Genomic DNA, 14721 nt, shown 5'->3' with positions numbered 1-14721 from the left:
AACATAAACTGCCTGGCACCGCTCTCGCAACTTTACCTTCAAGCTCTGGTTTCACCGGTGTGGCATTTCTGTTCCCCTGTGGCGCTTACGCTTGACCATTGCTAGGGCCTTCTCCTCTCGCTCCCAAAGTAAGCTCAGCCCTTGACTCGCTTCGAACACACTTGACCACGTTTGGTCTGTTCTGTGGATTGCGGAGAGCCGTGACGGGAGCTCCGGGGGGAAATGGCACAATGAAGCTGACGGTTAGATGCGCTAGAGACCTCGGGACCTGAATTTGAGACCTGAGGTGGATACATCTTTGGATCAAATTGACCAACGGGAAGCTGCAGATCCAGCACACGGCCTCCGAAGTCCCTCTGTTTCGAACATTATAACTCTCCATATATTTCAACTACCCGCAACTCCCGCAAAATTCAACGAATCCTGAAAGTGGATTGCGGCACGCTACCCTGCTCTTGGGCGATCGGATGGCTTATACCTTATCTACTATCCGAGTACACGCTTCTGCTATCGGTCCCTGTAGAGTGAAGCTACGTGGGAACATTTGAAGTGCGCCTCCCGTGCGGAATAGTTTCCAACACATTGTTGTCTTCATTTCATAGTCATTTGGAGGAGACTTCATCCTCTTGCGGCGGGAAGTTTATTTGCTTCGGTATTGTGACTTCTCTGGATTACCACGCGAAATGAAGTTTGGGCGGAATCTTGCCCGGAATCAGGTTCCGGAGTGGTCGTCGGCGTACATTGACTACAAGGGCTTAAAGAAGCTCATCAAGGCCGCTGTCGAGACTGTTCGAAATGGAGGCAAAGCTGACCTGACCGGTGAGTGGCACCAGCGGTGATTGTGATCCGTCCGCTGGCCTCCGCAGGGCCCCCACTGACTTCTGCCGCGCGCTATTCAAGGTTTCTTTTACGCGCTCGACCGGAACCTCGAGGACGTGGATGGATTTTACAATAAGAAAAATGCTGAGCTGGCAAGACGCCTGAAGCTGCTCCATGACCGCTATGGCGGGTCAATCGGAGTACCCAACGGTATTGACCGAGACGAGATTGAAGAGCTAATGGCTGCTTTGCTTGAGCTTCGCGGCAAGATGCGACAATTGTCCTGGTATGCCGAAGTGAATCGGCGCGGGTTCGTAAAGATTACCAAGAAGCTTGACAAAAAGCTCCCGAACACGCGCTCTCAGCGGCTCTTTTTGGAGTCGCGGGTCGACCCCAAGCCTTTTGCGACCAATTTGGGTCTGTCAGAAGCATTGAACAATGTCAATGACTGGTTATCCAAGTTTGGAGACCACAACATCTTCAACGACGCCAGTTCAGTACGCTCGACCACGTCTCTGCGCCATGTTTCGTCGCGGTCAAGGCTGAACTTGCCGACGGCGATGCTCGAGTCAATTGATAACGCCATTCGCTCGGATGATTCGACGACGCTCGTCGAGCAGCTCATGGAGGCCCACGACGAGATGGAAGACCCCCGAGAGTTAAACTTCCAGCGGCTATTGCTTAACCTCTTACAACGCGCCATCTCGTGTCGCTCAAAGTTGTGTGTCGACGCCATGTTGGACATGATTGATACACTAGAGGAGGAGCGCGACATCAATCATCGTAATTGCTTGCACCGGCTTGTCATCGCAATTGGCCGTTCCAAGACAACTGGGGCTGAACAGGAAGAAGGTCTTTCCTCCAACCTTGCGGCCAATGGAACCAATTACATTTTGCCGGCCGCGCCTCCAGCGATGGCTCCGCCAAATTGGACGAACAAGGAATTGGATGACACCAAGATGTTGGGTCCTGACGATGAGTCTGTGATCTTTCTGCGTTTTCTGCTAGACCATTTGCGTGAGCGACAGCAGCCGGCGCTCAAAGCAAAGGATTTATTTGGCCGAATGCCGCTCCACTATGCCGCCCAATTTGGCTTCGTCATCATCTGCCAGACTGTGATAAAGTACATGCAGGAGTGGGGCCAATTCGACGTCAGCGAAGGAATTGACTCGGCTGTTTGGCAAGACAACGATGGGTGGGCGCCGTTGCACTTGAGTGTACTTGGTGGGCACCCCCTGACCACCAAAACTCTGCTCGAGGCAGAGAACTGGAAGGGCTCGAGCGACAACAAGGCGGCGGCGCGGAAAGCGGTATCTAAGTCAGGTGCGGTGCTTTCCTTGGCCACAAAGTCAAACTTTCATGTCATTGTCGAGATGCTTGTCGAGGCCGGCGTGGACATCAACTATCAGGATGAACAGGGTGAATCGGCGTTACATGTCGCAGCCCGCTTTGGCCATGAAAAATGTGCGCGTGCTCTAGTCAAGGGCTCATCCGCGCAACGTGCCAATACAGAATTGGTCGAGAATACATTTTCTTGGACTCCGCTTTTCATCGCCTGCGTTGATGGTCATTTGGGAGTCGTCGAAATATTGATTGAAGCCGGTGCGGACCTTGAAAAGGCTGATTCTTCCGGGTGGACAGCCAAGGAACACGCTGCGCTGCGTGGCCACATGGACATCGCCAAGCGCCTCGCCGAAGTCACTTCGGCGCCTGATGTTTCTGATTCTGAGACGTCCACTGTAGCTTCTACTTCGTCACCCGCCGCCGCCGCCGCTGCCGCCGCCGCCTCTGCGTCTTTGGAAGATAGAAGGTCTGGTGTAAGCAAAGAGGCGCGAGAAGGCGCCAAAATGGCTGAATCCTTCAAGACGTTTGGTCACCGTTACCTAGCCGATCAGAGTATGGTTCTCGTTAGTCTGGGCAGTATGGATATGCGAAAGGACGTGCAAGCTGTTCAGCTGGATCAAATTCCGTTGTCGAATGCCCACGCAACACAGCTCGACACGGCTTTGTCCGTTGTAATTTCCGCTGTCGGCGCCACTGGAGATCCAAGCGTGATTGATCTCCCGGTACAGGACAATGTCAGCACCGATCCAGTGACGTTCACGACGCACGACGCCACGAAAGTCAAGGTACTTTTCGACATTGTCCCTACCTACGCGGGGTCCAAAGACCGCATTGTGGGCCGTGGTGTGGCTATGCTTTCGAGCATTAAGCCTAGCATCGGTTCAAAGCGTATTTCGCTGCAGGGAGATCTCAGTGTACCGATTGTTGCGGCTGATACTCTGGAGGTCATTGGAACCGTCAATTTCAACTTTTTGATCATCACGCCATTTACGCATCCGAAAATGTCCATTACAGAGCAAATGTACTGGAAGAGTATGGCTTCAACAATGGTCATTGGCCACAGAGGTGAATACAATTTTTGCTCTTCTCTCCGTCCGGGGGTGTCCCTAACTCCATTACAGGTCTCGGCAAGAATATGACTGCTCGGAAGTCTTTGCAGCTTGGAGAAAATACACTACAGGTGGGTGTGAGCTAAATGCAGCTTGATGACTCAAAAGCTGACGATCGTAGTCTTTCATTGCTGCGGCCAACCTAGGAGCATCATATGTTGAGGTGAGTACAATCTATTTTAGGTTTTTCTGTATTCATTATGCTAACATGTTTTATAGTTTGGTATGCTTTTCATCCGTCTTCCGTTCTGGCTTCATCCTAACAACCCTAGATGTGCAATTGACCAAAGACCACGTGCCGGTCATCTACCATGATTTCCTCGTCAGCGAGACAGGAATCGATGCTCCTGTGCACACTCTTACTCTGGAGCAGGTAAAGTTTCTCTTTGAATCTGCAGTTGTTTCACCATTTTGGCTAACCCCTCCCTCAGTTCTTACACGTCAGTGATACCCAGAAGCCGAAGCTGCGCAAGGAGGGATCTGCAGATTCCGCCAACCAGGCAAGGGATGATATTGCTGGTCTTGCCCGGCGAGCCCAACGCTCCATGTCAGTTGGAGGCGGCAGTCATCATGACTCAGTCTCTGATATGAGCGAGCGAATGAAGCACACGCGGGATTTCAAGGAGAAGGGCTACAAGGGCAACAGCCGTGGCCACTTTATCCAGGCTCCTTTTACTACTCTGGAAGAAATGTTCAAGAAACTGCCAGAGTCGATTGGCTTCAACATTGAGCTGAGTATGTCAACACTCCTCGGACTGGGCATGTAACTTGATCACTGACAAACATGCTAGAATATCCCATGCTTTATGAAAGTGAGGAGCACGAAATGGACACTTATGCTGTCGAGCTCAACTCCTTTGTCGATACTATTCTCACACAGGTCTATGATCTCGGCAAGAAGCGCAAGATGATCTTTTCGAGCTTCAATCCTGACATTTGCCTGCTGCTCTCATTCAAGCAGCCTTCAATTCCGATCTTGTTCCTCACTGACGCGGGCACGTCTCCTGTCGGCGACATCCGCGCCAGCAGTCTCCAAGAAGCTATTCGTTTCGCCTCGCGATGGAACTTGCTCGGCGTTGTCTCTGCGGCTGAGCCTCTCGTAATTAGCCCACGATTGGTCAAGGTAGTTAAGGAATCTGGTTTGGTGTGTGTTTCATACGGCGCCGTCAACAATGACCCAGAAAAGGTCAAGGTATGTCTACTGAAGGGTGCTGGGATATTATGTCATTTCTCTGAACTATACTAACTATTAAACAGCTGCAAGTCAGGGAAGGCATTGATGCCGTCATCGTCGACAGCGTACTCGCCATCCGTCAAGGTCTGACCGGCCAAGGCACTGCCTCTGCAGCCCCGAGTAAGCCTGCAAGCGCCGCTCCTTCTGGAGCAGCAACGCCCGTTAACAGTGGGGGTCATGGTCCGCCCAAGGTCCCAACTTCCACTATCTCTTCATTGAATGGCGCAATCAACGGTACTGGGTCCCATTAGTCTTAGTCCTCATGGCACAAATGCCACGCAGGATTTTGTCAATGGGTAAGGATTTGCTGGAGAGACATTATCATCACTCGAGGAGCTGTTCATTCTTAGTTATGTATCTATGACAATTGGGTTTTGGTCTGTTAGGAATTGTGGGAATTTACGCTGTTGCGGCAGTATTCTTTTCGAGCTTTATGGAATTGCTGAAAAAACGGGATTTTCAGTCATTCAACTATGTATGGTGTATATTCATTTAGGGGTAACTTTTGTTCATCTTTCTTTCAATCTCCATGTCCATTTTCCTTTCCATTTTCCTTTCCATTTTCCTTTCCATTTTCCTTTCCATTTTCCTTTCCATTTTCCTTTCCATTTTCCTTTCCATTTTACATTTTTCCAACTTTCGACTCTTTCCTCCTCTTGCTTTTTTCCCGAGTTTGCATACTACCTTTTCCTTTCCAAAATTCCCGCACATACATATATACATACATACTACTTTGTCCTATTTTTGTTTTTCCCCCCTCCCTTTTTGGTTTACCGTTTGTCCACAAGAAGTCAATAGGGCAACCTTCAACGCGGAACGCGCGCCTTTCTTAGCCTTATCAAAAGCCTTTACTACGTTATATTTTTCTTATATTTGCATCATATTTGTGGAATCGAGGCGCTTCATGGTCTTTATTTTATTTTATTTTTTTTTCTTGTCTTTTCTTTCTTTCTTTCTTTCTCTCTTTCCTTTTTTGGGACCTTTATTTAAAAACCATCAGATCATCCATTGATATACTCCTCAATATATTTTCAACCTCTATTAGTCTCTCCGCATTTGTGTCATCTAGTTTATTGCATTCCATTGAGTGATTTGGTTTATCAAGTCCTCTTCATTATTGCCGGACTTCGGACTTATTATACATTTTGGTCCGGCCGGGTAAATTGCATTATGCATGACCTTTCTATTCTCTTTCTCTTCTCTTTTTTATTTTCATTCTGTTCTCTTTCTAATCTCTTTCTGTTCTCCACAACTCCATGACTCCACGACTCCACGACTCCACGACTCCACGACTCCACGACTCCACGACTCCACGACTCCACGACTCCATGAATGACGACTGAGGACTGACGACTGACGAACCCTCGTGGGCTCTCGGGATCTGTCGTAGACTCGTAACCCATGGGTGATATATGATATTCTGCAGTACTGCGTGGTATGCATGATATACTTTTCTGTCCCATCACCAGTCACGACTCACCACTTACCTTTTTCAGAGCAAGGTAGACCATAGACCACAGTTGTACAGTGCCTTTGAGAGGGTTTAAAATGCATTATGATTTTCTTTTCTTGTCCTGTCTTGACATCTCTTCTTGGTCTCTACTTCTTCTTTTATTTAGAACTAGTTGGTCATGGACTTATAGAGTTACAGAGTTACAGACTTACAGACTCAAGGACTTACCAACTCATTGACTCATGGCATGAGTCTATGACTTGTAACAATATATATAAGAGTAACAATAAGAACAAAATAGGGAGGGAAAAAAAAGAAAGTAGAAGGGATGTAAAACACACAGACACACACACACACAGAGAGAGAGAGAGAGAGAGAAAGCAAAGAAGAATAAAATAGGGAGAAAAGAGAAAGAAAATAAATAGGATAAAATAGGATAAAATAGACGGGGAAGGTAAAAAGAACAAAAGGAGCGGAGAAAAACCCAACAAAAAAATTTGAGATAAAATAGACCGGTAAGAAAAAAAAAAAAAAAAAGAACGAGAGAGGAGAAGACAAGATAAAAAAAGGAAGACACGAAACAGAGGACAGAGAAGATACAAGACAATGAAGTAAAAAAATAATATTCGTTTCTCATTTAATTCATTACATAGTTTCTACTAGCTAAGATCCGCTATGCCAATGTTTATCGCGGAGTACGTGCTATTTGACCATATGCCATATGCCATGCGCTCTTTATATCCATAGCGAAGATGTGGAATCGATGCTCTGCCCCGAGAAGCATCAAACAACAAGTGAAAGGGAAAGAGAAAATAAAACCATTGCTCAAGCGCTTCAGGCAATTTCCTATTGGGATTTTCCAATTGGTTGGCAACAGAGGGATATTCGGGTAAAGTTGGATAGATAATGGTCAGCAATGCTCATGAATGTGTGAGGCGACAATGTGTGCTGCTAGAGGAAAACAAAAAAACAATACAAAGAAATTAAAAACAAAGAAATAATAAAAAATAAAAAAAAAGGAAAAAGGAATAAAGAATGAAGAGAAAACGAAAAGGAGGCCTGGATTACTGCTTTCGAACAACCCGTAACAAGGGCTGGATACGCGCTCTTCGACTCAGGCCGACGCGGTACGGGACATGGCTGCCGCGAATGGGGCTATGCTGACTTGGACCCTTGGATCCTGTCCCGCTGGTGGCAGTGTCAGAGGGTTCAGCGGCATGCTGCTGGTCTTGAACCTTCTCCTTTTCAGTAGCCTTGGTTCCTGCAGGCCCTAGTTCATCTGCATAAGAATCACCAGCTAGTTCTGCACTTTCAACCGCGGTGATGAAAGAAGGCTCGGCTCGTTGAGGCATTTTCTTCCGTTTTGATACTGTCGGTCCTAACTCCGGCGGTGGCGTTTTCCTGGCTGAATTAGCCGTCGAATTGCTGATGGTCATAGTATGTGTATTATTGATCGAGCTAGGCGGAATAGTCTCATGGTCCTTCTCCATGTAGGCAGGACGTGACCAATTTTCTGGCTGATCATCGCCTGGGCGGGAGCGAGATCTAGATGTGGAATTAGAAAGTGAGTGCACCCTGTCCTTTGGCTTGGAGACGGTCCTAGATTGGCGCGCATTGGCTTTGGCAGTGGCCGATTCAATTGCAAGATCGCGATCAGTCTGCTCACTCAGATCCAAGTCTAGTTTTGGACTCTTTTCCGAATTAGGAGCATCATCTTCTCCTTGGCCAAGGGATGAGATGGATTGGCGCGCCAGGCCATTGCAGGGGTCATCCAAAGGGCGATCTGTAATGTCGAAATCTGTTCGATCTAATGTCACGCTCTCGTACGACCTTGCAGGAGACCCTGCATGATCGAGCTGGCCATGTCGAGCCGTGCTTGCATTTTGATCGGCGCCTTTGTAGCTTGACGCTTCGCTTGCAAAGCGAGCCTTGACATGTTCTCTACCCCTGTCGGCTTCGGCATCTGTGACAGGGGTAGGAGCACGAGGTACATGAACTGAAATATCGCCCTCCTGATTGGATTTCCGTCTCTTTCCTTTCACCAACATTTCTTCAGACATACGCGGCCCGTCTCGGGCCGCTCCTAATTTTCCATTATCAATCTCATCACCCACCCCTGCCGTCGGCTTGGTTGATACTCGGCGCTTTTTGTCAGCCTTGTTCACTCCATCCACCCCATCCACACCCTTGGCCGAAGGCCCTGAAGCGGATTGCCTATTCTGGCTTTTGACTGTCACCCTTTCACCCAGTATATCCTCCTGATGAGGATCCCTGATATCATGTTTGACCCCCACATTTTCCGGACGGAGCGATTGAATGCCAGATTGGGCGTCTTCTGTCGCCTCATTTTCTTTGTCCGAAGCCCTGCTCTTTCGGCGCCGAGCCTTCAGTTGGGCTTCTGGGCGCTTTGAAAAGTCAATTGGGTAGTCAAACTCGATCTTGCTTGCGCGTGACCGGCTAGGCCGTGGTCTATAATGCTCCCGTGGGAGGCCGCTATCCCTGATACCGTAGCCGTCTGCCTCCAGCTCATCTGCCTCTAAGACATCGCTATGATCCTTGTCATCATCATTAAAGATTGGTTTGTCTTTTGAAGCCGCCTTCGGCGCAAAATCCTCGTCTTCCGAATCAGACATCTCACGAGGTGGCAGCGTGAAACCCATGCTAGTTTTTGTGCGGCGTTTCCTTCGAATGCGCGGCCGTGAAAGCATTGAGATCTCGTCCGGGAAGTCATTCGTGGACATTTTATTGCCCGGGATCCTGACTTGGATGCTTGTCTGCCTGGGCGGAGATATTCCGCGGTCTGAATTTGAGTTCGGTTCGACAGATTTTGACGGCGGGCTACTCGGCATAGGCCTAGAGAATTGACTAGCCGGAGTGTCTAGAGAATTGCTTTCCTTGCCGATCTTGGTATCCTTGGATATTGACTGGCTTGGAGTGGTATTTGGAAGAGTGCTTGACTCGCCAGGAAGACGTTCAAAGAGGTCCGCTGGAGCATACGTTTCGGGGTTAGAGCTGAGATGGTCCTTTATGCGAGGTTGTGTTTTCAATTGTTCTGCTAGCAATGGACGTGGTAAGGGAGAGATATGTGAAGTATCAGTACTCATTGAAGTAGTCGTTGGTGGTAAAGAAGAGGAGATGTCATGTGGATTTTCCAATGGAATACGTTCACTTCCGTCATCATTTTCTGTGATAATGTTTCTTCCCCGGAGGCCATTCGAGGCTGGGGAAAATTTGAAGTTGATAGAATGATACTCTAGCGGCGCTGCCACGGCAGCTGTCTCCGCTGAATTAATTTTATTGCAAGCAGCACCTTCTGCTGGGGATCGCCGGCGTCGCTTGTGAGGACTTATTGCACCATGGCAATGGCCTTTCTTGTCGAGCTTGAAAATGCTGGCTTTGCTACCATGGCAAGTTTGCGACTCATGCTTTTCGTGTAATGGATCGTTCGACTCGCCGCTACTAGGAAATTCCCAAATGTCCGGCAACTCTTGAGATTGGGCATGTTTACTAGGCGGAAAGTTCGATCTTCCCAGCCCAATTTCACTATTTCTCCTGCGAGGTTTGTTTGCCCGTTCGATCTTGTGGAGTTGGTTGTCATCGCCAAAGCCAATTGAAGTGCGTCTCCGTTTCAGTCTAGACTCTGCAGGCTCAGACAGAAAAGCGCCGGCTGCCGCACTGATGTCTATCCCAGCATTGGTAGAAAATATCAAGGGTTCGTCTGTTAGGCTGGTGGCATCGAGACCAGGATTAGTCACCGGCATTCTTTCACTCTGCGTAAACAGCTCTGTTTTTCTGCCCGGGCTAGAATCCCGGGCTTCAGCAGCGGTGACCAAGTCCGAAACTCTGCCTGGAGAAGGCTTGATCAGGGCATGACGTGCTTCAAGAATATCCCCGCTCAACACAGAGTCTGAAAGCAATGATTCAGCAGAAATATTAATTGAGAAGTTTGCAAGCAAGAAAGGAAAGGTTTACTGCTCGCAGGTCCGCACGTATCGAGCGCGAGACAACTGATGGGAGCAATGTGTATAGGAAACCATAGGCTCAGTAAGGAATACATCAGGATTTAAGAATCATCAATCGAAAGACAATGTGTGCAAAATGATATTTACGGATATCTGGGTATTAAACAATGATATCGCAGATGTGAAAATAACGTTTTTTCGGAGGACTTACCGGTATATGTCGTTTCTTGACGGCTCGACTTGGGCCTTTTCCCCTCTATTTGAACATCGTTTGTTTCCTTGGGACGCAATTTGACACTTTCACTGTCAATTGCATCTCTTCCTTGTGACAGGGCAGGCGAAGCAGTCATAGTTTGGAAGTAGCTGCCTCCTTCGCAATCTGCATGAACCTGGACATTTTCATGATGATGACCATCGTTTCCCTCGCTATCCAGTTGGATTTGATCCTCTTTATAGAAAACTCCCGGCTGCTCAATAGCGACTTCATCGTCTTCTTCGTCATCTGAGTCCAAAACCACACTTCTTGTCCGGAGAGTGGGCCAATCCAGCTGTCCCATATTCATGCCACCCACATCTATCGGACTGGCTCATCTCACCATATACTTCAATGCAATGCTCAAAGTAACGTACTGTTGAAATGCAAATGAAGATCTAATCATTGAAGGCATGATGAATGCTCTGTATTGAGGTGCGATAACCCCCGACGCGATGCCAACGCGAGATCACGTGACTGACAATATCGCAACTGTGACTACGGATTTCACTGGAGCTTTTGGTCATTCATGCTTGTTACACAAATACATTACTTCTCGCTGACTACATAATAGGTATCATGATATAAGTGACATTTTTCGCCTCTGCCAAAGAGCCAACCGCCTCTACCTCTTAGCTCCTCAAGCGCCGTGACTCCACAGATGGCGGAGGAAAAGACAGTAAATGAAAAGAATCTGTACAAAGGTATACCGTGCAATGCAGAGAAATAATATGATAGTCCATCAGTCAGATACCTTATTCAAAAATTATCTTGACAAGGAAATGTAAGGTGGCAGGCCCATGGAGAATAGTCGAGGATCACTCCAGCGTAGGCACAGACATGACACCCCGGCCAAAAAACTCGCTAATTGTGCCAAACTTGTCGCTACTTCGCTGCAACGCATCGCGAAACATCTCGTGCTTATCGGCAGACTCGTCCTGGGCACGCCGTATCGCGCGGATTGTGGCATTCTGAGGGGCGCAAACGGGGCACTCTACCTCGTCATCCATCTGGTTGAGACAGCGCTGGTGAAAGGAGTGCTTGCACATAAAGTGCACTTTGGGCAAATCAAGAGTGCCGCCGCATTCCGCACAACGAGAAGATTGGAAGACTGCAGGCTTGGTGCCGAGCTCGTCAATTTCCTTCCTTTTGGCTTCTGTCTCACTTCGGTAGCTTTCAATGAGACGACGATTCTGAACCAACTGTCAGTGACTATAAAGGACTTTGGAAGAATTTAGATCGCTTACATTATTTATCTCTTTCCGCTCGCTTTCAATCGTTGCGCGAAGATACTTCTTCACGAGACCCATTGTGGCAACGGCATTGACGCTTAACGTCTGAATTACTTGCAGAGGTGCCATGAGGCCATCCTCATCAATTTTCTTCAGTACAGCTTCAAGTTCGTCACCGGCTTCAGCCAGAATACGAGGGTTTGACGTAAAGTATGCAAGCGCGGCAGGATATAGTTGGGGTTCCTCGGGCCCATACTTTTTCAGGGCACGAATAGCGCCCTCCGTATCATTCGCGGATGTGTACGATCTAAAGATATCAAAGTACAAGCCTTGTTGCTCGCGGACAAGGATACTTCCATCTCGGAAACTCGAGAGATAGGAGAGCAGCAGCACGTTGGAAGGATCAATAGGTATCTGAGAGGTGGGATATTTGTCAGCACATCAGACAAGCGAGCCAGGATGGGTAAACGTACATCCTCTCCATCAATCAACCGTTTCGCTTTTGCTTGCCACTCCGACTTTTCGCCTTCCCGTTTGCCTTTTGCTGAATGCAGGTACATTTCAAAAAGCGTCGTGTAGAGATCAATCTTGTCCTCCTCACTAAAGGTCTGATCGCGAAGGCAAGCTTCCATAAAGACAATAAACTCATCGGGATGGTCGACGAAGCAAGAGAATGCAGACCTAGGTTTCGCAGGCTCATATTCAGGGACTATATCCACTTCTGGACCTTGCAGACCTTGGGGTTGTTGGCCCGGAGTCCCTGGGGCTGATGAGGCGAAAGTTGTCATGTATGGAAGTGGAAGGAATGCGGCTAGGCTTTGTACAGCGCTGGACACACCGCTCTGTGCTGCTGGTTGATCAGGTAGTATTAGATCTCTTTTCGGTCGAAATTTGCCCGTGTAGTAGTCGATGAATAGCTGAGTAGTATCCCTGGGGCAATGCCCCAGTAATACCCGTGCATATTTCATCAGATTAGGATACATCTGGATTTTCATATAAGCATGGCCTATTTACAGTAGAGCAGACCTTAACTTACCTGGTCAGGCTCTAGCCGCCAGATGTACTCTAGCGCTTCAGCATACTTTTTGGAGTCTTCAATCAAAATATCTACCACCAACTCGTGCTCTCCGTGCTTTGTCGCCAGATAAGCCGCCTGTTCAAAGTATCCTCCCTGGCGGCACATGACAATTGCCGTATCGAGATCGAATTTGAGATCACCGGGGGATTTGATGAACTTTTCCAGTTTGGTAACATCTTTGAGCTTAGCATAGCAATTGAGCAAGAGTGTGGTATGATCGGCAGTGGCTCGATGGTGTTCGTGGAGCTCTTCAAGGTATTCAATTAAATTATGCATTTTTTGTGTATCCAAAAACTGTCCACAATATCAGCTCCAAAGCACAAGGAATCGGCGTTTAGTGTGCGTGCTCACCTTGCGGATCACCTGGGACGGCTCGGTATTGTCGATCGCTTTGAGGTATTGCTGCATGGCAGCGTCATACTCGCCCTTTTGGTAGAGATAGTCGCCGTAGCGGCGAAAGATGACATTTTGCTGGGAAATATCGACACGAGCCTTTTGTGCTAAGCTAATAGCTTGGGTATACATGTTTCGGCCATAGAGGATCTCTAGTTTCTGCTTGAATGATTTCTCATGATATCGATAAAGCTACATGGTGATCAGCGAATGAGGAATTTCTCCAATACGACCGAAAAACATACCTTCCCTTCCATCGTAAGCAAAAAGAGATCTCCCCATTCGGCAAAAATCGCCTTCACTTGTGAGACCAAGGATTCCGAATGGGTCACGAATCGCAGAGCAGTATCAAGTAAAACGAAACTCGATGTATTGAATAATTCATCGGCCTTGCTTCCTCCAAACCTCCTTGCTGTACTCGAATTCGGCGAGGAGCTGGTTCGAGGCGGAGACACTAGCCCGATATAGTCCTTGTAAATGCTTACAAGCTTCTTTGGTCCGTCGTACGGAAGGCAGTGCAGCCTTCCATGAACACCATAGTGGTAGATGGCATCCTCGCGAGCAACCACGATCTCTCCGCTTGATTTGTCCACGGTCATGCAGCCGACACCACACCCACGTTCTTCGAGGACCCGCGCGGGTTGGCCCTGGCCTCTTCCGGAAATGACCAAGGTCAAGATCCGCGCCGTGGTGGCGATGTAGAGAGTAGTAATGGAGCCCTCGCGAAAATCGACTCCCGTGATGGGCTCTTCTGATTCGAAAACTGTCCGCTGCTTTGTTCCCCGATCATGGATCAAGTCGCCGCGTATGACAGTTACCGATCCGTTTGCAAATCCGACAGCGACTTGAGAGAGATCATCCAAGGTAGCCAGGGCGGAAATCTAGAGCTCGCCAACATTGTGTTAGACAGCAACCCCCCACCAGACAAAGCAGGGGACCTACAGGAAATTGTCTGCGCCCATTCTGAATCGAGACCGTACTCTGGCATTTGGGGTGTCCCGTCTTCTTCTCGGTCTTGTCTAAGGCCCATACCTTCAATTCTGGCTCATTGGACAAATCCTCCGCGACAGTTAGCAGAAGCGAGGTGCCATCAATTTGCTTCATGTGCGTAATGGATCCGGTGTCATATGCCCTGAATGAGCGCACTATGCGAAACGACGAGGACAGGATTCGCACAACGCCATCGGCGCCGCCCAAGAAGATGGCTTCGGAGCCCGTACAGATGCAGCTCAGCTCATTGTTCTATGCCGGTCAGTCTCAGATGCATCATCTGTCACGCAAGATATTGCAGGGGTAGTTCCTACATCCAGGGATGGAGCGCCTTCTCCCTCCGTGGGAAGCTGAATTTGAGAAACTTCAAAGAAGTTGAATGTTTTCCACTGAGCATAACTAGGTTAGCCGCAGAACCAGGATAGAGGAAAAGCGGCACAATGGGTATGAGGGGTTCAACAAACCGCCAAGGACATGACCGCCGATCGCATAGGCCGGGAATTGTCGGCAGGCCTCTGTTCATGGGATTCTCTCCTCTCACCAATGATAACTTGGGAAGCTATTTAGGCTGGATGTTTGGAGGAGCTCGGGGATGCGGAGGATTACATAATCCCGGCTTGATGTTATCATGCTTGATCTCCACGATTAACTACACAAATCAGGTTTAGTTAAAGCAGTCCCTGTTTCTCTCGCTTGGGTTTACAGCTATCATACTGCACGTGGGTAATCAATAAACTCAACTCAGCCTGTGGTACCCATAAGCTTCCATCAAACAATCTGTGAACCGTGGCTTATTTTCCCACTTTGTTCAAACCCGAATCATCTGAAATTTGCTCAAGCTTATTAATTTGGAC

The 14721-nt window shown here is 48.3% G+C and overlaps 6 protein-coding genes across 6 annotated transcripts; 2 read left to right on the top strand and 4 right to left on the bottom strand.

Annotated features, from left to right (window-relative positions):
• Nucleotides 1-3588: 3588 nt before the first annotated feature.
• Nucleotides 3589-4896, top strand: L228DRAFT_43755 (PLC-like phosphodiesterase). Its single transcript, XM_018336595.1, has 3 exons — nucleotides 3589-4007; nucleotides 4064-4464; nucleotides 4530-4896. Exons 1-3 carry the CDS (start codon nucleotides 3818-3820, stop codon nucleotides 4755-4757), a joined length of 819 nt encoding a protein of 272 aa, XP_018185013.1. The 5' UTR covers nucleotides 3589-3817; the 3' UTR covers nucleotides 4758-4896.
• L228DRAFT_43821 (hypothetical protein) lies at nucleotides 4810-5599 on the top strand. Its single transcript, XM_018336596.1, has one exon. The coding sequence runs from the start codon at nucleotides 5036-5038 to the stop codon at nucleotides 5516-5518; it is 483 nt and encodes a 160-aa protein (XP_018185012.1). The 5' UTR covers nucleotides 4810-5035; the 3' UTR covers nucleotides 5519-5599.
• On the bottom strand, nucleotides 5581-6091 carry L228DRAFT_43741 (hypothetical protein). Its single transcript, XM_018336594.1, has one exon. The coding sequence runs from the start codon at nucleotides 5967-5969 to the stop codon at nucleotides 5643-5645; it is 327 nt and encodes a 108-aa protein (XP_018185011.1). The 5' UTR covers nucleotides 5970-6091; the 3' UTR covers nucleotides 5581-5642.
• Nucleotides 6059-6810, bottom strand: L228DRAFT_43823 (hypothetical protein). Its single transcript, XM_018336597.1, has one exon. It carries the CDS (start codon nucleotides 6594-6596, stop codon nucleotides 6213-6215), a length of 384 nt encoding a protein of 127 aa, XP_018185010.1. The 5' UTR covers nucleotides 6597-6810; the 3' UTR covers nucleotides 6059-6212.
• Nucleotides 6589-9197, bottom strand: L228DRAFT_251051 (hypothetical protein). The gene has a single exon (XM_018333468.1). The coding sequence runs from the start codon at nucleotides 9061-9063 to the stop codon at nucleotides 7024-7026; it is 2040 nt and encodes a 679-aa protein (XP_018185009.1). The 5' UTR covers nucleotides 9064-9197; the 3' UTR covers nucleotides 6589-7023.
• Nucleotides 9198-10729: 1532 nt separating this feature from the next.
• L228DRAFT_251048 (vacuolar protein sorting protein-like protein) lies at nucleotides 10730-14428 on the bottom strand. The gene is made up of 9 exons (XM_018333467.1): nucleotides 14332-14428; nucleotides 14182-14256; nucleotides 13820-14119; nucleotides 13123-13758; nucleotides 12836-13069; nucleotides 12443-12778; nucleotides 11880-12389; nucleotides 11422-11820; nucleotides 10730-11367 (listed from the first exon to the last, which is right to left on the bottom strand). The coding sequence occupies exons 1-9, from the start codon at nucleotides 14341-14343 to the stop codon at nucleotides 10993-10995; spliced, it is 2877 nt and encodes a 958-aa protein (XP_018185008.1). The 5' UTR covers nucleotides 14344-14428; the 3' UTR covers nucleotides 10730-10992.
• Between the last annotated feature and the right edge of the window lie 293 nt (nucleotides 14429-14721).

The sequence above is a fragment of the Xylona heveae genome (genome assembly GCF_001619985.1).
Source record: "Xylona heveae TC161 unplaced genomic scaffold L228scaffold_13, whole genome shotgun sequence".
In the NCBI taxonomy this organism is placed as follows: Eukaryota; Fungi; Ascomycota; class Xylonomycetes; order Xylonales; family Xylonaceae; genus Xylona; species Xylona heveae.
This window is presented reverse-complemented; position numbering and strand designations above follow the sequence as displayed.